The sequence below is a fragment of the Argentina anserina genome, chromosome 3, assembly GCF_933775445.1.
Source record: "Argentina anserina chromosome 3, drPotAnse1.1, whole genome shotgun sequence".
In the NCBI taxonomy this organism is placed as follows: domain Eukaryota; kingdom Viridiplantae; phylum Streptophyta; class Magnoliopsida; order Rosales; family Rosaceae; genus Argentina; species Argentina anserina.
In genome coordinates this window covers 34,084,093-34,107,325 of record NC_065874.1, presented here as the reverse complement: position 1 = coordinate 34,107,325, position 23,233 = coordinate 34,084,093, and the positions used below count along the sequence as shown (strand labels likewise).

Below are 23,233 nucleotides of genomic sequence, written 5' to 3'. Positions count from 1 at the left end.
TACTTGGATTACTGATACTGAGCTGCAGCGTTTGTATCCTGATATGTACGAACGGTTTCATGCTTTTAAAGCGTCGGGGTCGAGTTGTTATCAGCCAGGAGGGAATGATAGAAGATCTACATGGCAGAAACCATTAAAGTTCTATAAGAGACGTGGTAAAGAAGGTTTCAAGGCTTAGGCCTTGATCTGACATTCCATGGGCGATGGTCTGTTTAGGGAACTTGCTTGATTTGGTTTCAGCAAGGATCTTTGACTTTTAGGAAATTTTATGATTTCTTTATTAGGTTTTGTTTTATTATTAAGTAATTTATGTTTTATTTTATCCTAGTGGTTATAGGGTTTTAGCCTCTCTATCTATAGAGGCCTTTTTAGCCTTTTGCAGGAAGAATTGAGTTTATAAAAAATTGAAAGCTTTTACTTCCTTCCGGCCTGTATGATGCAGCTTATTTCACATCCCGCAAGGAAAAATAACCGTAATTGCATGGTAAAATAGAAAGATAACAAGCGAACAAATGAACGTAGTTCGACTTGAACACTCGATAACTTAAAATCTACTTAAATTTTTCGCGAAATGAAATGAGCTGACAAGTTTACAATGAAAGAAACCTTTACATTTCCAACACAAAAGAATATTTACTAAGATTCAAGTATAAGCCTGTTTTCGAGACATAATTCTTTTTTTCTAAGCTTGGAGGGGGTTTCAAGCTTAAACTAATTGCTTTAAGGGAGTAAATAACTCCTGGAAAGCATTGTTGCTTGGATTTAAATGTTTTTATTCGGTTAGGCCCGGGAAAGTTATTATGGAAGGATTGTCTATCTAGGGTGCAAAGACACCCAGAACCTGATCAGGATCCGCTACCTTGCGGAGGTTGCTCAGTGGTTAGCTGGGCGGTGGGCTCTAATTGGTATTTGTTGAACCTTCAAATTGTATGAAAATGACTTTTTTGAATTTTGTTACAGACTTGGAGGCTAAAATTATTTGTTGTTATTATTCGCCAGTCTTTAGAAGAGTTTTATTTGCAATTGTTTCATGTGACAAGTCATCATTTCTCCTTGTTGCAGTCCTTTTGCGTTTCATTTATTAATGCCTCTAAGTTTGTGCTGAGCCTCTTATTACTTGTTTAGATTTACCATGTCATAGATTCAATTTAATTCATTCATTACAGTAGTCCTTACAATTGGATCCTTCTTGCTCTTCTCCTATTCTGCTGATCACCTTTCATTTCATTTTATACGCTAATTTAGAATTCTTACTTAAGTCGATTCTTTATCGTACCTACTGAACTTGTAAAGCTCATTCCTTATTTTATTTGTGATTTCAGGTAAGAACTCTGTAAGTGGGAGTGGTTCATTTATCTCTAAGTTGTCTTGAGGTGCTTGAGTATGGAGTCTTACCTTGTTAAAGTACAAGCTTGGCTGTGTTTCTTTTGGCCACTGTTTTTGCACTGTTGTAGATAGGCTACTATCTCAGCAGTTGTACTTCTATTTTTGATGTGTGAATGTTGTATATTTAGTTGAGGTATAAACTTGGAGAAATGGTACTGAGATGTGGTGAGGTTGTTTTGAAGTCAAGTTGTACTTCTTTGTTTTGAATGAAAAGTTCGCTCTTTATCTTTAGTCAGCCTATCTTGTAGTTTCACTAAAAAAAACTTTGTAAAAATCTTGTACATGAAGTGGACTTGTGGCCACATTTCAATATTTCAGTTGATATTTTCTTCCTCTATTTCCTTATCAAGTTTTGAATTTTTCTCTACTTCAAGTCAAAATAAAAAAAACGTTTAGATATTTCAAAGGAACTTTTATGCCTATTACTTATGCTTAAATCCACCACATTAGTCATAACCCTGTTTTGGGTTATGACAACGCCCCTCCAGCTTGCTCTGAGATTTTCATCATGAGGACACCTGCTTCTCCATCACTAACGCCGACCACGAATCGGACTTCGCTTCTACATAAGGATTTTGAGGGAGTGACCCTTAATTTTATTTATTTCTCTCAAAGTCACACAGATAAACAACAAGAAGAGAATGAGCTGGAGAAATTAAGGGACGTGGACTGTCGTTTTGGTTTGATCAGATAGTCTTGCTGAGTTATTTTTTTTGTTCAACATTAGATGTGAAATTGGGGTTAATGATAATTATGTTTTATAGCTTATAGTAATGTTGGATTACAAAAGCCATGATATAATTAAGAGAGAAGAAAGATTTGTAATTGCCTCAAGATAGTACGATTGAGGCAATTACAACTCCAATCCCGACAAGACCTCCGACCACTTCGCTCCCACAGCCGTTGTCGCCGACCTCTTTCTCTTATCGCCACCACCACCAACTGCGATCTTTTCAGCAAGGTAAGTTCGAGCTCTCTCTCTCTCTCCCTTCTTCTTCTTCTTCTTCTTCTTCTTCTTCTTCTTCTTCTTCTTCTTCTTCTTCTTCTTCTTCTTCTTCTTCTTCTTTTGTTAATTGAAGTAAGAACTTTGTTTGTTCTTTTGCAAATTTACCTTGAATTTTCGTTTTCCTCTTCATAGTTTGATTTATTTTTTGTGGATTCATACCTTCATATTGGAATATCATATGATGAGCAAAATGCTGCAAGTTTGATGATCTTCTTCTTCTTCTTTTGTTAATTGAAGTAAGAACTTTGTTTGTTCTTCTGCAAATTTACCTTGAATTTTCGTTTTCCTCTTCATAGTTTGATTTATTTTTTGTGGATTCATACCTTCATATTGGAATATCATATGATGAGCAAAATGCTGCAAGTTTGAATGATCTTCTTCTTCTTCTTTTGTTAATTGAAGTAAGAACTGTTTGTTCTTCTGCAAATTTACCTTGAATTTTCGTTTTCCTCTTCATAGTTTGATTTATTTTTTGTGGATTCATACCTTCATATTGGAATATCATATGATGAGCAAAATGCTGCAAGTTTGAATGATCTTCTTCTTCTTCTTTTGTTAATTGAAGTAAGAACTTTGTTTGTTCTTCTGCAAATTTACCTTGAATTTTCGTTTTCCTCTTCATAGTTTGATTTATTTTTTGTGGATTCATACCTTCATATTGGAATATCATATGATGAGCAAAATGCTGCAAGTTTGAATGATGCAAAACATACAGGTGATACAACATATTTCTATAATTGATTTGGACATTTGGAATTGATATAAATAATATTAAGGAGCCATGAATTTAGAAGCCGAAGAATTTGATGTGATCGGAATTCTGAGTTCAGGGGGAAAAGCTTATTAAAATTTAGAAACGAAAATTCTTTTGTAGTTGCTGTGCTGTTTTGGTCTTCATTCACCTTTCTCGATTGAAGGCAAGATAACCCTGTCAAATGATTTATTATTTTAATATACATGTGCAAATTAATGGGAGTCAAGTTCAAGTAATTCTTATCAAATGACAACGTTTTTCAAGTCTGGTTAACTTTGATGACTCTGTTAGAATTATTATGCTAGAAACACAAGGTTCTGTTAGAATTATATATAGACTTTAGACATCAGCAGTTTCCTGAGGAAGCACCAAATGATCTTAACTCAAGATAATGAATCATATATAGACTTTAGACCTTGTCTAAGACAAGATAAGAGAGGCAGACGTACATAAATTTTTATTACATGTTCCTGCTTAATAGAAACACAATGGTTATGTTATAATTATTATGTTAGAAACACAATGATTGTTTACTTGTCGCTCAAGTGGCTGAGCTTAACATATAAACAAAACTTGACATATAAATGTTGAGTTTGATTTGTATTTTATTTTCAGAAGGTATGAGTACATGAGGATTGATCAACTCCTATTAGTTCTAGTGCCGGATCAGTTATGCCAATCGTAATGTTGAAGATGGAGGTGGTCATGAAGATGGAGATGATCTTGTTCTAATTTAAGAAACTATGCTAGTTGCTAATTTTTTTCTTAATTAGGTATATATATTTAAAATAATATTTAATTAACGTGTCCAAAACGTGTCAATGTCCAACAAAAATTTCATTTAGCCTGTTCGCGTATCGAATTGTGTCGAATACGGAAAAACTTATGTCTGTATCCGCGCTATATGGTCCGAAGTCATTTTGGAGGATTGATTGCTGGATTTTCTGATGGGACCCACGACATTTCCATTTCGGATAGGTTAGTAAACACATTTTTTATGGGGAAACGGGATGATTTAGCAATGAATAAAGGAACCCGTTATGGTGCTTGTTAGTCTCTCCTCAATATATCTCGTAAAGCTCCGGGTATTTTAACAATATAATTATCCGTTGATTCAAAAGAAAAAAAATACAAGCTTAATTAAAGAGAAAACGTCAACAAAAGGTACATGTAATGTAGCTAGTTAGCAGTGATTCACACTTTTGTTTCATGTCTTTCATGTTAGGTTGTATATCATTAGTTTCGACTTAGATGCGCTCTTTTATTATAGGTAAAATTAAAAAAACAGTATATGAAGTCTTAGTTTTTCTCCATTGAGAATCTTGGTTAATTAAATTCTAAAACTATCACATTAATAGATGAATTATTTATCTTGGTCCATTCTCAATACGTTATGTTAACTGTATCAAATTACGGGGCAATGACAAAAATACCATGATTATGGTAAATATCAGGAATTATGATGATTATACGGTCCAAATTTAAATTTGCATACTAAATAACTAGCATTTATATGGTAATTATGTTTCCAATGACAAAAATACCATGATTTTGAGATAACTAACACATAATTAAAATCTCAAAAAAAAAACACAGAATTAAAATAAGCATTCATCTTTTGGTAGGAAATGTGGGACTTAGACACTGAGTTATGAATAATTACTTTTTTTGCTGGGCTAATTAACAAATAGAGTTTTAAAATGTAAGGGTGGCTAAAAATCTTTCTGGGCTACAGGCCAGAGAAGGTTGCACTAAGCTCCGTTACTGCATGTAAAGGTCTTCACTGGCTTTTGTTTCTTCTTCTTCTTAAAAAAGAAAAACATTCTGACTCTCGGTCGGTGGCTTCCACTTCCAGATCTCTGCTCCAAACCCTAACCATCCTCCAACCCCATCCTACCTTGTCCATTTATTCCAATTCGTGTCTCTAGTCTCTACCATTGAAGATATCTCCAAAATTAAATCCTTCAACCTTACAGCCAAAGGCCTCCTTTGAGTTTCGAAGCCGCCCATTGTGGTGATGAGACTGCCGAGTTCCATTAACCCGAAACAAACACTTTGTTGACCTCAGAAGAGGGAAGCGTAGAGGGCAGGAATGTCTAAATTATCGGGTCGTAAGAATGTGGAGGATGAAGGCAATAAGGTGCAAAATATTCAGCGTGTGTGGGACGTTGCAAAGAAGCAATTGTTGGGCACTTTGCGTAAGGTAAAGAAGGCAAAACCGTCTATTTTTGTGGACGATCGCCTGTCTCTGTACCTCTGTTTTGGTGAGTACGGAGAGAACAGTGAGGTTTCTTACACGATTTCATCTGTTGGGTTTCGCAAACTGCTTGCTGCTCCTTCTCCAGTGAAATTAGAGATGGTCACTACATTTTCGGCTGAAGGTCTGCCCCGTTACATGGGTTGTGGCCTATGGGGTTCTAAAATTGTCCTGGGAGGTGGCGCTCAACAGGTTTCAGGGAGTCTCGAATATGACATGGTTCCAGAGATTTATTCTATTGAGACTGCCAATGACACCAGGGTGGAGCTGCCCAAGATGGTGAAAGGGAGCATGCTGCCCATGTTGGTGGAGGTGGACAGCAAACTGTATGCTCTTGGTAAAGCTTATAATCCCTGTTTTCAAGTTTTTGATGGCAATCATTGGTCTGAACTGCCATTACCTCCCTACACAAAGTTTTCGGTTTATCCATTTACACATAAACACCCAGCTTGCCGGGACGATGTGTACTTTGCTGCTGCAGAGAGACATATATTGCTTTGTGAAGGCGCTGGTAGTTTCTACTTTGACACGGCTGAACCAGAGCATGGCTGGAGAGAACTTCAGACAATTTTCTTCAAACCCTTTATTTTTTTTGGCACGAGTTTAATTGTGAATGATGGTAAGCAATTTGTGCATTTCACATTCGAACTCGCAGAGGGTCACCACATATCAGTTCATCTGATATCATATGATTTTACTACCATCAAGCAAGACCACAGTTGCGTGCAGCTGCCTCCGTACTTGTTGCATTACAAGGATGATTGTCTTGGTGATATTCCTTTGCCTAATTATCAGCTGCTACACCTTGGAGGTAACAATGTCTGCCTTTTTTTATCTAAACTCCAACGTAGTGGAGAGGATGGTGGGAAGAACAAGATGACCAGGTGTGTGGAATCTGTGGCATTCACATTCAAAGTAAAAGACAATGCTGATTCATCCTTCAAAGTCAAATTCCTGCCTCGTACCCCAATGCTAGTGTATGATGACGACGATATGGACGTGCCTTTTGGGGCTGGACAAATGCTTGGTGCCTTCATCATGTAATGTTCCTATGCTACTTCCTTTTTGCTGCTTCCATTTTTCTTGATCAATCTCTCTTTTGCTTGCATGTAATGGCTTGTGTCGCAGGTACTCAATCTTACAGCTGAAGAATGTTTTTCTGATTGGTCAGAACTATAGGTTAATAGAAACACGACTTCACATTGATTGCAGTAGTTAAATAAGTTAAATGAATGCAATTTGCATTTGGAATTGTTGGTTTTGCATCCAGCTACGACTCTGGACGAGTTAACTCAATAGTCATTTGTAGATTGTCCGATTGGATATCCTATTATAATCATGAACTTGTTTTATTTATACAGCAGTAGTAAGTCTGTAAGTGTTAATACGGGAATTTCTTGCCTGTTCCAAGCTTGGCACTTTGCTGAATGAATATACTTCGCAAATCGGAAACGAGCAAAGATGTTTTCTTTAATTTTCTCCTGTCCTTTTTTGTGTTCGTTTTCCTTTCTCTGCTGGATCAGAATCAGTAAGGATTTTATCAGATAAGGATATTTATATGATGTAAATGATCTCTTACGGTCAGTATATATAAGCACAAGATGAAGTGTCCTAGTGTTGCTTTTAGGGTCTAGAAACTATCTCTACAATAAATATAGATAAAATAAAAAAATATAGGCCAGTTATTGCATTCTATGTTTTTGTTTTGTTTTTTTTTTCCTTCATTCATGCTCCTTTTGTTTTATTGGTATCTATTATTCCTACTTTCCTACAGATCTAGGATGTTTGTCAGTACACTCGCATGATAGGACATAATATAAGCAGCACTACATCAAACTGAAAAGTTCCAATTTTCAATGGCCATGGTTCTTCAAATTCCAAATCATAGTGAAGGAACATGCATGATGTCCTGCATTTACAATGTGCTGGTTTGAATCCTAAATATTAACGTAAGAAGGATATTTTATTATAGATGCGGGCTATCAAATTTTTTCATCTCATTTCACTTGTATAATTATGTAAAGAGATGCTTTCCTTGGAACTCGTTTAACTATTTTCTTGTTTTGGTTGTCATTGGTCAAATGGACTGTATGATATTTACTTGCGAGCTATTTGCATTTTTATTGGTATACAGCCTGAATTGCTTGCTTAATGTCCTGAGCGGACCCTTTGATTAGAAGCTGGATGAACTTATAGGTAGCTAGCTTGACATGATTTTTTTGGTTCTATGCTTTTGTGCTTTAGAGGACATGTGGCTGATTATATAGAATGTTATTTCTCTTCTGGATTGATTTTGAAGGTGAATTCTAATGGCCCAGGAGTGTTATATATATTTAGAAATGGAAATGTCATAGCATATAAGTCATTGAGTGAATTATGGTTGTGTGTTATAGAACCTACTTTTTTTTTACTTGTTTTCCGTGAGTGCGTGAATTTTGAACTTTGGTGGTTTAGTTGCATATATGTTTTAAAATCTGAATTTCTTAACCTCTTTACCCTGAGAGAGTAAAGTTTAGAGTAAAGTTTCAGCTTTGATGACTTAGGAAGCTCCTGTGGACCTTACTGATTCTATTTAAAGACTTCCAAACATGATTATACCTGTGATGCTCTGTGGTTTCCTAGCTCTGTAGAACTGCTGCTTCTTCTTTACTGAAATTTGTGTATTCATTTACAAGGTCTCATTTGCGGCCTCTGTATATAGAGAAGTGACGTGTGCAAAGACTTGATTAAAATTTGTATTGTGGTATTGTGATTGATGACTTGATGTGATGTTAGTGCTATGTCTATAACCTACAGTGTATTAAGAGCGCTTCACTGTTGGTTTTTCTGTACCTAAATTAACTGCACTTACCATTAACCTATGTTTATGTCGAGGATTAGGCAGGACAACTATTTATATTTTCTAGTTCAGAATGATACTCATTCTGACAGCTAAAGAATTTTTTTTTGGTACTTCTAGGAGCTAATGATTTAATAAGGTTATAATATATTGTTATGGACAGAAGAATAGGTTAATAATATAACAAGATTGCGACTTTGGCTTAATTACAATAGTTAATTGATTTTTTATTTTTGATATTTGATATCTAAACAGCGGGCGGTGAGTTTTGATATATAACAACATAGTTTTGATATCTGAATGTTGTCCTTTTTTGATGTCTTTTAAAAATTTAAGAGATAAAATTATTAAAATAAAAATTTAGAGAATGAACTGATTTTGAGTGTAAATTTTAAGGGAGTAAACTGAAATTAATTCGTATTCTTAACAATGTAATATATTAGCACATCAGCTATTGCAGCCTCACCAACCTTGAATTTCTTTGTCAAGAAGTCTCGATATCCATGTGATCCAAATGAATGGCATTAAAAAAATTTATGATATCTTTCATTTTGAGCAGCATAACAAATCTATGTACATACTTTTGTAATCAGCAAAGGGAGAAATAAATGAATTTGGAACACAACTGTCAGCATTTGCAATTATATGAACCAAGTACTAGAACGCAATGTGCTGTACAGATCTAGATTTTAATTTAGCCGAGTACTATGTCACAATGAGCTATACAGAAGCTACCACAAAATGATCTACATTGCGAAAGAGTGATAAAAAAATGATGGATCAAGAACAATTCCAGCAAGGAAAGTTTATAGGATCTTGATTGTATAACAATTACAATTTGTATATATGATTAGACCCTTGTACAATTGCAATCATGTAGTGCGATTAAATTACTATTTCAATTTCTAGATACTGATCCAGAAGACGCATGAGGAGGCGGCCTAGATATAAATGGATGTTGTAAAAGCTGAGCAGCAGTGGGGCGATTATCTGGCTTAGGTTGTAAGCATTGACGGATAAAAACTTGTGCGTCTCTTGACAGAGAATCAGGTACCAGTGGGGGCTCCCCCTTTCCAATTTTCCATAATGCTTTCATCTGTTTAAAAGAGGTCATGTTATTTAAACAAAATAGAGGTTGAAGAGACAAATAGTCTAGTCATCCCAAACCATAGAGTCTCACGAAAATGGCACAAACCCGGTCAAGATTAGACTATGGATTCATCCCAGCTGACATCTCCAACACAGTATATCCAAGACTCCATATATCAGCTGAAAGGCCATAACCTTCACTTTTACGATTAACAACCTGCACAATAATAGCTTGGCTGAGAAATTCTAAGAAGTGGAGACAATGTACTACATGATAGAATCATTACACGCAACTGGTAATGTACAAGTATCTTGCACCTATTCAAATTTGCAAAAGCCAAGGCATTTACCTAAATGCTAAAAACAAAAGAGAATTCATATGATACAAAGAAATAGTAGAAGCTGGCAGGATTCAGATTGCAAGATACTTTAAACCACAATCCGCATCCCCATCAATCACAAACATCCAACAACCTATAAAGTGATCTAAAAAGCTACGAAATCATTGAGCCAAACACACAATATGAAACAATTGTTGCCCCAACTAATAATCTCCTTGTATTTGAGCAATCATTGCCACAAGCATGAAGAGAACAAAAGTTACTGTTGATTCTGAAACAACCTTCTTGACTAACACAATTAACTGATCAGAAACAGTTGGACTTTATTAGCTAATGATTTCTTCTTTACTTAAGAAGGGAAAAATGGAGAGACGATACAAAAATTTACTCACAGACTAAAGACAATTTTGAAAGCTTTAGTTTAGGATTTAAATTGATGCATCCACCTTCCTCTCCTTTTGACCTTTCTTATTTCCCTATCATATCTTTCCTTCTCTATCCAGTGATTATAAAAGTAAGTAAACACGCAGACAATCTGAACTCTGAAATAAGCCCACCAACCACATCACTTAATGATGGCACTGTGTACTAATCTGAGTAAAATCCTATATCAAGAAGCAGGGGAATAACATGATTTTAGAAAGATATACATATTTGAGTGATTTCATTCATGTGTAAAGAGAGCGCCCTTCTGACCTTCTCTCCCTATGATGTCTGGGCCTCGAATCCCTCAGGGCCGGCCCTGATGATTCAGAAAGCTATACTATTACACAAGGTTCTAAAAAGCGCTAGGCGGTATGCAGGCGGACAGCCACCTCCTAACGCCTAGACGGTTAGGCGGCCTCTTAGGCGGCGCCTAGGCGGTTTCGAATTATTAAATATTTATTTATTTTTATACATATATTTAAACTATTTTAATGATTAAAATATTTAATAATGTTTAATATTAATTTTAAAAATACTTAAAATAGTCTAAATTCACATAACTTAAATAGAAAGTCCATAAAAAAATATTTGAAGAAAAGATAAATAATGAAACAAATGTAATAATATTAAATCTCAATTTCTTTCTCTCCAAATTGTTTCCTAACTTATTCAGTATCGGACTCAAACTTAATATTCATATTTCTTTCCTCTTCTTTTGTTGATGAGATGATGAGATTCAATTTTCAGAAAATAGACAGAGTAAGAGCTGCAGCATCTTTTAGTTTTTTTTTTAATGTCAAGTGATGGTTGACCGCCTATGACTAAATATGCCTGATTAGACCGCCTATGACTGAATAGGGCCGCCTAGACCGCCTAGGACTGAATAGGGCTGCCTAGGACCGCCTAGGCGGCTGCTTAATTCACAAAACGCCACAGATGACCGCCGAGGCAAAAAGCGTGGCGGTGGGTGACCTCCTAGCGCCTAGACGCCGCCTAGGCGGTCTAGGCGGCCGCTTTTTAGAACACTGCTATTACACATGAAAAAACAATGATTCAGAAATATAATATAAAAAAGGTGTAGAACCGTACTGATTCCTCCAGCCAATTGTTTACCAATATCCTATGTTTCTAATAGCTGTTATATTTCAAATCCAACAACCTAATTGAAGCAACTAACAACAATTTTCTACATAAATATCCATGGGAATAAACTATCGAATAATGGGTACCTTATCAGTGCCATAATACTGAACTATGTTCTCATATTCAAACTGAATCAGAAGAGCAATCTCCTGGGAAAAAAAAAAAAAAACAAAGACAGAAACAGACAATGAGATGAAGAGCATCTTAGCAAAGAACGGAAAACAAGGCAGTATACAACCACCGAGTCAATTACTTAATCATAAATATCAGGGACAGGCAATTCCATGGCATAACATGAAATACGAGCCAATATCACCTGTTCAAGTTGGAAAACTCTTTCTCTCCCCTTGTGTCCTTGATCAAGCAAGGAAACTTCCTTGACAGCAACGAGCATCCTTCACTGAAAAAGAGCAAAATCATATATATATATAAGATCTTGAAAATATCAGAGTTATAACGTGGAACCACACTATTAATGAACATCATATGAGAAAATTGTCAGTATATAAGTGCACTGGAAACAGAGAAAATTTCACTTCAATGCAGTTATGAACTTTTCATGAGGCCATATGCGAAAAAATAGTATATTTATGGGAGTAAGATACTGCAGAAGTTGCAAGAATAGAAGGAACAGGTGGATAGTCATCCTCAATGCTCTATTAAGAGAAGAGATATGAGATATCACAAAGGCTAAAAGGCTAAATAGTCTCATAACAAGCTGCTTGTATCGAAGTTCCAATCCTTCACATGCACGGGTTTACCATTCAATCCACCTAATCTGAAACGTCTAACTGTGAACTAGAGAAACAAGATCAACATACAATTGAACCACAACGACCTCAAGCAATGCAAGGATAGGTAGTATATTTCATAATGCCAACTGTGCTATTCCTGGGGTCAGAGATTGTCTAACTTTTAACCGACCTTCCTCTTGAGTCCGCAACAAAGACGTAATTAAAGTTAATATAATCATTTTAATTATGTCTACCTTAAAACCTCAACCAAATTCGGCTTAAAATCATTTCCCCCAACCAAATCTATCTTAAAACTCACTTAAAACGTCTAACTGGATCCCTAACTGAACTTAATCAAATAGGACACAGTAGACAAGGTTATAGTGACCAACCTCAAAACAAGTCCCAACATCACCAGTGTAGATCTTTGACTGGTAGCTGTGCAAAATCCTCTCCAGCCAGTAGTAATTCTCCTGAGTGGATATAATCATATATATTACATTCATACCCTTGATGTATCACGAATGAGAGTTGAATATTGTCTTAACAACAAATGGACCGTGTTGTAACTAGAAATCACCTGGATCCCATTTTCATTTCATCCAAAGTAAGATCAACCTGTTAAATGGCATTGAACAGCATATTGACCGACCATCGAACTAACTAAAAATGAGAACATGTACAGAACAAAATCACGAACCAGCTTCGAGGAGATTTCTGGATCACAAGAAAAATTTATTCTTATATCTCCACGAACATTAGCAGTTCCTGAGGGCTTATTACCGCCTAGAAATACTGAAACACCCACAGTGTAGATCTGCAGCATAGAAGAAGAGTTGAACCAAAGATCAAGATGAATAATAGAACTAAAGCTATCAGGAGTTCCAGGACATGTTTAAACCTGTCCTTGCTTGAACCGAAGATGTAACGACCCTAAAATTTCGAGCTTCAAACTCAAAATCTTAAAATCGTTAAACCCCAAATAATCTCAAATAAATCGAAATCATTAAAGCGTAACAGCGGATCACATCTGAGTTTAAAATATAACTCAGTCAAGCCGATTATTACAAACCCAAATGATAGTTCAACATATAACAAATGGAATTGTATAATCCTCACAACAACCTCACAAATAAAATCACACCAAATCACACACACAATCCACGCTGGAACCTCACCACGACTGGATGCGATCGACTTCGAGTCTTCGGAGTCGTCACTCAATCACCACTACTCAGCACCTGCGGAAGTATCCCCTACACCATTGGAATTGGTGCACCGGGATTGCAACACAAACCCGGTAAGCTTTGCAGCTCGTATGAGTAAAATATTAAAATAACTCTCGTCTCGTAAAAGACACAACTCCACATCAACACAGTATAATGAAAATCATGAGAAAACGAGCAACCCATCTGGTTACTCTAATACTTTCACAAAATGGTAACTAATGAGCGCTGGTACACATCCGTTACCCCTCACTTAGTATACCGCTGATGTTGGGTAACCACCCGCCACCCAACATCCAAAACAAGCTGAGTACCCATGAGCAGATAACCACCCGTTACCTCCATGCAGTACTATGGCAGACAGACTAGAGCTCTAACTGTATCGTAACCTTCGCCCGGCCAAAGGCTAGGTTCCGACTTGCCTCACATGTACAATAATCTCACATCATATTGTACCACACATCACGTCCGAAGACAAATCACAATATTTCACATTTTCCGTGATAAATCATGTACAATAATCACACATCATATTGTACGTTTTAAAACTTTCACGATATATCCACAATAAAAATCATAACAGTATATTATATAGCAAACTATATATATTCGTACTTATTTACCATTTATACAATATATCCATAGTCCACTATATCCTATACATGTCATATTTCATAAACACCTGAAAAATTACGTACGATAATCTCACATCATATCGTACCATTTAAATCACACACATGCACAATTTTTCTGTCACCGAAATGACTATTTTTAATGAATTAATAACAGTACGTAATTTAATGAACTATATATATATATGTACTTATTACCATTATACAGTATATATGTAGTCCACAAAATTATATACATGTTGTAATTCATCTGATAAACACACTTGTAAAAATGTTGAATCACCACGAGGGTAGATTCGTAATTCAGTGAGATTTTACTCACCTTAATGACTTGAGCGTAATTCCACAATTCGCGATGCTAATTCCTTTCCTCGATTTAACGATCACCTTAAAAGAATAAGAAAAGAATTTAGAATCGTTTCGTAAACCTTTAAATGCCAAAACAGTAATATACGGTTACTGTTCAGCAATTTTGGTTTATACGAAGTTACTGTTCACTGTTCACTATTCACGGGTACTGTACAATACTCAATTAATACGTATTTCTGTACGTATAAATAATATATACGTATTTCTGTACGTATAAATAATATATACGTATTTCTGTACGTATAAATATTAATACGTATTTCTGTACGTATAAATATTAATTCGTATTTCTGTACGTATAAATATTAATACGTATTTCTGTACGTATAAATATTAATACGTATTTCTGTACGTATAAATATTAATACGTATTTATGTACGTATACGTACGATTTAAATGTAAATACAAATTCAGTAAATAAAATTTACTAAATTACCCTTTTACAAAATTACTTTTTACATTTACTGAAAGTAATTTATAATTACATTTACCGAAGGTAAAATTTAATTACATTTACCGCAGTAAATAAAAATTACATTTACATTTACCGTACACAGTAAATTACCAAAATACCCTTCTGTCAAAACTATCCCACCGCCGTACGTGGCGGCGCGTGGGGCCCACGCGCCGAGGCTAACCACGACGCGTAACACGCCACCGCCTCCTCCAAAACCACCCTCTTCCTTCCCTCTATCCTCCTACGGTCCTAGGCAGCCCCTCCGCCACCCCAGACCTCCCCACACGCCGCCTCTAGGCGGCGGTAACTCCTCCTCCTCCCACTCCTCCGATCCTCCCAAATCGATCCCAAAACATTCACAATTACAATCATCCATCAAATACAACCGAACCATACCTTAATTCGAAGCTAGACCCTTCGATTTGGCCTTGGAAGGGCTTGAATCACCGATGGATTTCAACCCTTGGGAAGGCTCGGATCGATGAAGTTTGGCCTTCAATGTTGAAGGCAGAGAGCACCAGCGAGGATCGGCGTCGGGCAGTCCTCCTCCGTGCTCGAGCTTCGTCGGAGATGTGCCTAGGTCGGGGCGTTCTTCCTGCCGAATCCAGGGGTAGCTGGTGGTGGTCCGGCGCTGCGTGGGACGGCGTGTCAGGCTCGGGGTTGGTAGCGGAGGGTCGTGTGATGCTGCCTAGACAGGCGGTGGGCGACACGATCGAGCGGTGAGGGAAATCGCCGATGATGAATTTTCTGAGGGAGGGGGGTGCGAATCGGGGAGAGAGAAAGGAAGAGAGGGAGAGAGAGCGGCGGGGGAGAGAGAGAGAAGGGTTTTCCTGAAATGGAAACCCTAAACTCTAAAACATTCTATTTATACTAGTTTCCAAATCGGAAACTAACTTCCGACGTTAATAACTTTTACCTCCGACGTCCGATTAGAATGCGTCACATACTCTCGAACTCGTATCGACGAGCTCTACAACTTCCGTGAAGGAAGTTTTCGCAACCGATCGACGGAATAAAAGTCGATATTTACGTTGCGGTAACGTAACGTTTTTTCGAATTAAACATTCCGATAACGTATCCGTTACTCGTTTCATAATGTCGTAACCAATCACCTCCATTCTAATTTAACTTTCACAATTTTATAGAATTCAAATCCACTCAAATGTTGTTTAAAAATTAGGGTTATTACAATCTACCCCCCTTAAAGGAATTTCGTCCCGAAATTCAAACTTACTCAACAAACAACTGTGGATATCTGGTCATCATGTCTGACTCTAGCTCCCAAGATGCATCACCCTCATCATGGTGACTCCACAACACCTTGACTAGCCCAACTTCTCTCCTCCGTAGCTTCTTTGTGGATCTATCCAGGATACGAACCGGCTCGACAACAAAAGCGGCATTTTCCTTCACTTCAATGGTGCTATGATCGATCACATGTGACTCATCTGGTACATACTTCCTTAGCATGGAAATGTGGAAGACGTTGTGTACGCCCGACATGCTAGTAGGCAAGGCTAGTCGATAAGCTAGTTCGCCCACCTTCTCAAGTATCTCGAAGGGCCCAACGTACCTCGGAGCCAACTTTCCCTTCTTGCCAAATCTCACTACACCCCTCATAGGCGAAACCTTCAAGAACACATGATCACCAATCTCAAACTCCACATGTCTCCTCTTCAGGTCTGCATAGCTCTTCTGTCTACTCTGAGCGGTCCGGATTCTATCCCGAATGATCGAAATCTTCTCAGTGGTTTCCTGAACCACCTCTGGACCCATCAGTGCCTCATCACCAACTTCGGCCCAACAGATCGGAGATCGACATGGTCTACCATAAAGTGCCTCATAAGGTGCCATGCCGATGCTAGAATGGTAGCTGTTGTTGTAGGCAAACTCAATCAATCTCAAATGATCTTCCCAGCTACCCTTGAAATCCAACACACATGCCCTCAACATGTCTTCCATCACCTGATTCACCCTCTCTGTCTGTCCATCCGTCTGAGGGTGAAAAGCTGTACTCATATCCAAGGTAGTGCCCATCGCCTTCTGCAAACCACCCCAGAACTTCGAAGTGAAACGTGCATCTCTATCGGAAACAATAGAAACTGGAGCACCATGAAGTCTCACTACCTCATCCACATATAGTTTCCCAAGCACGTCCACTGAGTACTTCATCGACACTGGAAGAAAATATGCCGACTTCGTCAATCGATCGACAATCACCCATATGGCATCGTGACCCTTCTTCGACCTAGGCAATCCGGTCACAAAATCCATAGATATCTGCTCCCACTTCCAAAGAGGAATAGTCAGTGGTTTCAACATGCCAGCTGGTCGTTGATGTTCTGCTTTCACTTGTTGACATGTAAGGCACTTCGATACAAACTCTGCTACATCTTTCTTCATACCGTTCCACCAGAATTGTCTGCATAGGTCCTTGTACATCTTGGTGTTCCCTGGATGGATGGTATAGCGTGAACGATGTGCCGTATGAAGAACCTCCTCCCGAAGATCATCACAATCTGGGACACACAACCTTGCCCCAAACCTCAACCCTCCATCGGGTCCAACTCTCCACTCAGAAGGACACTCATCAAGCGTATCAACTACTAGATCCGCCAACTTAGCTCGTGAGTGTCTGTCCTGCGCCTGACCCTGTATGATCCTCGTGATCAATGTGGGTTGTACTGTGACACTACCAAGAAAGACCCTTGGTTCTCCTCCCGATGGCACCAAATCAAACTCTGATGCAGCTTCTAGCATGAACCATTCCTGGACCATAAGTGAAGCTACCACGCCTCTCGGTTTTCTGCTCAAGGCATCAGCCACCACATTTGCCTTCCCCGGGTGGTACTCTAATGTGAAGTCATAGTCCTTGAGGAGTTCCATCCATCTCCTCTGCCTCATATTCAGCTCCTTCTGTGAGAACAAGTACTTCAAACTCTTATGATCTGAAAAGAGTTGAAATTTCTCACCATACAAGTAATGTCTCCAAATCTTCAGGGCAAATACAACTGCCGCAAGCTCTAAGTCGTGTGTCGGATAATTCCTCTCATGAATCTTCAGTTGTCTCGAGCCATAAGCAACAACTCCTCCATGCTGCATCAACACACAACCCAAACCTTGGAGCGAAGCATCACTGTAAATGACATAACCACCACCACTAGAAGGAATCGTCAACACTGGAGCTGTGGTCAGTCTAGTCTTTAGTTTGCTGAATGCTTCCTCACATGCTTCCGTCCACACGAACGGAGTATCTTTCTTGGTCAACTTGGTCAATGAAGATGCAATACTAGAAAACCCCTCAATAAACCTCCTGTAGTATCCTGCCAAACCGAGGAAACTACGTATCTCTGTAGGGTTCTTTGGACGACTCCAATTCTTCACTGCCTCTACCTTTGACGGGTCCACTAGTACTCCATCTTTTGAAACAACATGACCAAGGAATTTGACCTCTTCTTTCCAGAACTCACACTTCTCTAGCTTGGCATACAGTCTTGCCTCCTTCAAAGTCTGCAACACTGTTCTCAGGTGCACCACATGTTCTTCTTGTGTCTTGGAGTATATCAGAATGTCATCCACAAACACCACTACAAACTCATCCAAGTATGGACTAAATACTTGGTTCATCAAACTCATGAAGACAGCTGGTGCATTCGTTAGACCAAATGGCATGACGACAAACTCATAATGTCCATACCGGGTCCTGAAGGCTGTCTTAGATATATCTTCTTCCTTCACTCTGAGTTGATGATAACCGGATCTCAAATCAATCTTAGAGAACACCGTAGCACCTTTGAGTTGATCAAACAAGTCATCAATCCTAGGTAAGGGATACCTATTCTTGATGGTCACCTTGTTCAGCTCTCTGTAGTCCACACATAACCGCAGAGAACCATCTTTCTTCTTTACGAACAAAACAGGTGCTCCCCAAGGTGAAACACTAGGTCTAATGAACCCTTGGTCTAATAGCTCATCGATCTGCACCTTCAACTCCTTAAGTTCATTCTGCCCCATTCTATATGGCGCCTTTGACACAGGTGCTGTACCGGGTACTACATCAATGCAGAAATCTACCACTCTTCGAGGAGGTAGCCCCGGTATCTCTTGGAACACTTCACCAAACTCAGATACTACCACAATGTCTGCGATAGATACTTTCTGATCCACCGACTCCACATGTGCCAAAACTCCTGATCTCATGGCGTTATCTGACCTGAGGCAACGATAACGAAACACTGGCTCCCCAGGTCTATGAAATGACACCACCATGTCAAAACAATCAATCACAGCATGCTGTGGTCTCAACCAATCAATACCCAAGATCACATCATAAGTGTGATCCGGAATCACAATCAACGAAGCAGAGAACTCTCTACTTCCAATCAAGATCGGACAAGCTTTGCAGATTGTCTCTAACTCAAGTGACACTCCGAGGGGCGAAGTGACACATAAAGCGTTCCCAAGAGGTGTAGGAATTAATCCTAGCATCTCCACTACCGAACTAGCAATAAATGAATGCGATGCTCCCGTATCGAACAGTACTCTAGCAAGGTAGTCAAAGAGTGATAATGTACCTTCCACTCCTGTGTCTCGCTGACCCACTGCGAACACTCTAGCTTGACCTGCTGGTAGCTGTCTCTGCGGCCGTTCCTGTCTACCCGGAAGTGGTCGGGTACAATCTCGAGCTATGTGCCCCACCTGCCCGCACCGGTGGCACCCTCCTCTCTTCGGTTTCGGACATGCTGAGGCGTAATGTCCCATCTCATTGCAGCCATAACACCTCACTGCTGCTAATGGTCTGACTGGTGCTGCCCTGATAGCTAGGGGTGGTGCCCTTATCGGGGCCTGATAGTGGGGTCTTGGCCTCTTCCATGACCTATCCTTCGGCCCTGAGTGTTCTCTGCCTGTATAGATTGCCTTGCCTTTCCCCTTTGCATCTCTGTTCCCCACATCACCTGCTTGAGTCTTCTCTGCTTGCTCCAAACTCATAGCACTCTCAAATATCTGCTCCCGTGAAGTCAGGCAAAGGACTGATATCATGGTCTTGTACTCTTGTTTCAGCCCACGTAGATACTTCTGAGCTAAAGCAGTCGTACCCATAGGCCTGACATACCGATACAGCTGCGAGAATCGTGCATCATACTCTCTAATGGTCATGTCTCCCTGTACCAATGCCAGGAACTCCAACTCTAAGTCCTCCTGTACTGAGGCTGGAAAATACTTCTCTCGGAATATGGTGGTGAAACCTCCCCATGTGAATGTAGACACATCTACCGTCTGTCTCATGCTCTTCCACCAATCTAGAGCATCACCCTTGAGAAAGAATGTAGCTATCTTTCTCTTCTCAATCTCTGTGCACTCTATCATCTCAAAATATGTCTCCATACCCTCGATCCAATGGTCAGCTACCAAATGATCTAGTCCCCCATGAAAGGTCGGAGCTGACAGTGCACTAATATCCTTGATCAGCTTCAACACTCGACCGTCATCTCTAACCGCAGGAGCTGGCTCATCCTGCTCCTCCTGCGGAGCAGCCTCCTCATAGAGGTTCTCCGCGTTGCGGACTCGACCTGTGGCCCTACCTCGACCTCGGCCTACCTGCTCTACCTGTGGAGCAGCCTCCTCATAAAGGTTCTCCACGTTGCGGACTCGGCCTGTGGTCCTACCTCGACCTCGGCCTCTCGCCCGTCCTCGGCCCTGTCCTCGGCCCTTGTCACCGTTCATCACCTTCAAAAACAATATACTTAGTCAATACTCAAGACATCTCGAACTCAGCCAAAACAGACCCAAAGATTATAACATGACGTTCCAAAATCAGATGAATCATCGAAGTATCATCACAATACTCTCTACAGGACCAAACCATAAGGTATGGCTCCTAACACTCTCGCGTACCCGGCGACATATCAATACCGAGGAGCATGTGATGGGTGCCCGCCTGCAGTCGGATCATCGCTCCCGGATGATATTGATAATCACCAAATACGCACTTAGGCTCTGATACCAACTGTAACGACCCTAAAATTTCGAGCTTCAAACTCAAAATCTTAAAATCGTTAAACACCAAATAATCTCAAATAAATCGAAATCATTAAAGCGTAACAGCGGATCACATCTGAGTTTAAAATATAACTCAGTCAAGCCGATTATTACAAACCCAAATGATAGTTCAACATATAACAAATGGAATTGTATAATCCTCACAACAACCTCACAAATAAAATCACACCAAATCACACACACAATCCACGCTGGAACCTCACCACGACTGGATGCGATCGACTTCGAGTCTTCGGAGTCGTCACTCAATCACCACTACTCAGCACCTGCGGAAGTATCCCCTACACCATTGGAATTGGTGCACCGGGATTGCAACACAAACCCGGTAAGCTTTGCAGCTCGTATGAGTAAAATATTAAAATAACTCTCGTCTCGTAAAAGACACAACTCCACATCAACACAGTATAATGAAAATCATGAGAAAACGAGCAACCCATCTGGTTACTCTAATACTTTCACAAAATGGTAACTAATGAGCGCTGGTACACATCCGTTACCCCTCACTTAGTATACCGCTGATGTTGGGTAACCACCCGCCACCCAACATCCAAAACAAGCTGAGTACCCATGAGCAGATAACCACCCGTTACCTCCATGCAGTACTATGGCAGACAGACTAGAGCTCTAACTGTATCGTAACCTTCGCCCGGCCAAAGGCTAGGTTCCGACTTGCCTCACATGTACAATAATCTCACATCATATTGTACCACACATCACGTCCGAAGACAAATCACAATATTTCACATTTTCCGTGATAAATCATGTACAATAATCACACATCATATTGTACGTTTTAAAACTTTCACGATATATCCACAATAAAAATCATAACAGTATATTATATAGCAAACTATATATATTCGTACTTATTTACCATTTATACAATATATCCATAGTCCACTATATCCTATACATGTCATATTTCATAAACACCTGAAAAATTACGTACGATAATCTCACATCATATCGTACCATTTAAATCACACACATGCACAATTTTTCTGTCACCGAAATGACTATTTTTAATGAATTAATAACAGTACGTAATTTAATGAACTATATATATATATGTACTTATTACCATTATACAGTATATATGTAGTCCACAAAATTATATACATGTTGTAATTCATCTGATAAACACACTTGTAAAAATGTTGAATCACCACGAGGGTAGATTCGTAATTCAGTGAGATTTTACTCACCTTAATGACTTGAGCGTAATTCCACAATTCGCGATGCTAATTTCTTTCCTCGATTTAACGATCACCTTAAAAGAATAAGAAAAGAATTTAGAATCGTTTCGTAAACCTTTAAATGCCAAAACAGTAATATACGGTTACTGTTCAGCAATTTTGGTTTATACGAAGTTACTGTTCACTATTCACGGGTACTGTACAATACTCAATTAATACGTATTTCTGTACGTATAAATAATATATACGTATTTCTGTACGTATAAATAATATATACGTATTTCTGTACGTATAAATATTAATACGTATTTCTGTACGTATAAATATTAATTCGTATTTCTGTACGTATAAATATTAATACGTATTTCTGTACGTATAAATATTAATACGTATTTCTGTACGTATAAATATTAATACGTATTTCTGTACGTATAAATATTAATACGTATTTCTGTACGTATAAATATTAATACGTATTTCTGTACGTATACGTACGATTTAAATGTAAATACAAATTCAGTAAATAAAATTTACTAAATTACCCTTTTACAAAATTACTTTTTACATTTACTGAAAGTAATTTATAATTACATTTACCGAAGGTAAAATTTAATTACATTTACCGCAGTAAATAAAAATTACATTTACATTTACCGTACACAGTAAATTACCAAAATACCCTTCTGTCAAAACTATCCCACCGCCGTACGTGGCGGCGCGTGTGGCACACGCGCCACCTCCGGCGGGCCGCGCGTGGGGCCCACGCGCCGAGGCTAACCACGACGCGTAACACGCCACCGCCTCCTCCAAAACCACCCTCTTCCTTCCCTCTATCCTCCTACGGTCCTAGGCAGCCCCTCCGCCACCCCAGACCTCCCCACGCGCCGCCTCTAGGCGGCGGTAACTCCTCCTCCTCCCACTCCTCCGATCCTCCCAAATCGATCCCAAAACATTCACAATTACAATCATCCATCAAATACAACCGAACCATACCTTAATTCGAAGCTAGACCCTTCGATTTGGCCTTGGAAGGGCTTGAATCACCGATGGATTTCAACCCTTGGGAAGGCTCGGATCGATGAAGTTTGGCCTTCAATGTTGAAGGCAGAGAGCACCAGCGAGGATCGGCGTCGGGTAGTCCTCCTCCGTGCTCGAGCTTCGTCGGAGATGTGCCTAGGTCGGGGCGTTCTTCCTGCCGAATCCAGGGGTAGCTGGTGGTGGTCCGGCGCTGCGTGGGACGGCGTGTCAGGCTCGGGGTTGGTAGCGGAGGGTCGTGTGATGCTGCCTAGACAGGCGGTGGGCGACACGATCGAGCGG

The 23,233-nt window shown here is 39.2% G+C and overlaps 2 protein-coding genes across 2 annotated transcripts; one reads left to right on the top strand and one right to left on the bottom strand.

Annotated features, from left to right (window-relative positions):
* Positions 1 to 5,220: 5,220 nt before the first annotated feature.
* On the top strand, positions 5,221 to 6,804 carry LOC126785921 (uncharacterized). Its single transcript, XM_050511602.1, has 2 exons — positions 5,221 to 6,443; positions 6,532 to 6,804. Exons 1-2 carry the CDS (start codon positions 5,239 to 5,241, stop codon positions 6,620 to 6,622), a joined length of 1,296 nt encoding a protein of 431 aa, XP_050367559.1. The 5' UTR covers positions 5,221 to 5,238; the 3' UTR covers positions 6,623 to 6,804.
* A 2,228-nt stretch (positions 6,805 to 9,032) lies between these two features.
* Positions 9,033 to 12,833, bottom strand: LOC126785928 (uncharacterized). Its single transcript, XM_050511610.1, has 7 exons — positions 12,676 to 12,833; positions 12,556 to 12,593; positions 12,368 to 12,448; positions 11,558 to 11,641; positions 11,328 to 11,390; positions 9,438 to 9,548; positions 9,033 to 9,338 (listed from the first exon to the last, which is right to left on the bottom strand). Exons 1-5 carry the CDS (start codon positions 12,799 to 12,801, stop codon positions 11,375 to 11,377), a joined length of 345 nt encoding a protein of 114 aa, XP_050367567.1. The 5' UTR covers positions 12,802 to 12,833; the 3' UTR covers positions 9,033 to 9,338; positions 9,438 to 9,548; positions 11,328 to 11,374.
* Between the last annotated feature and the right edge of the window lie 10,400 nt (positions 12,834 to 23,233).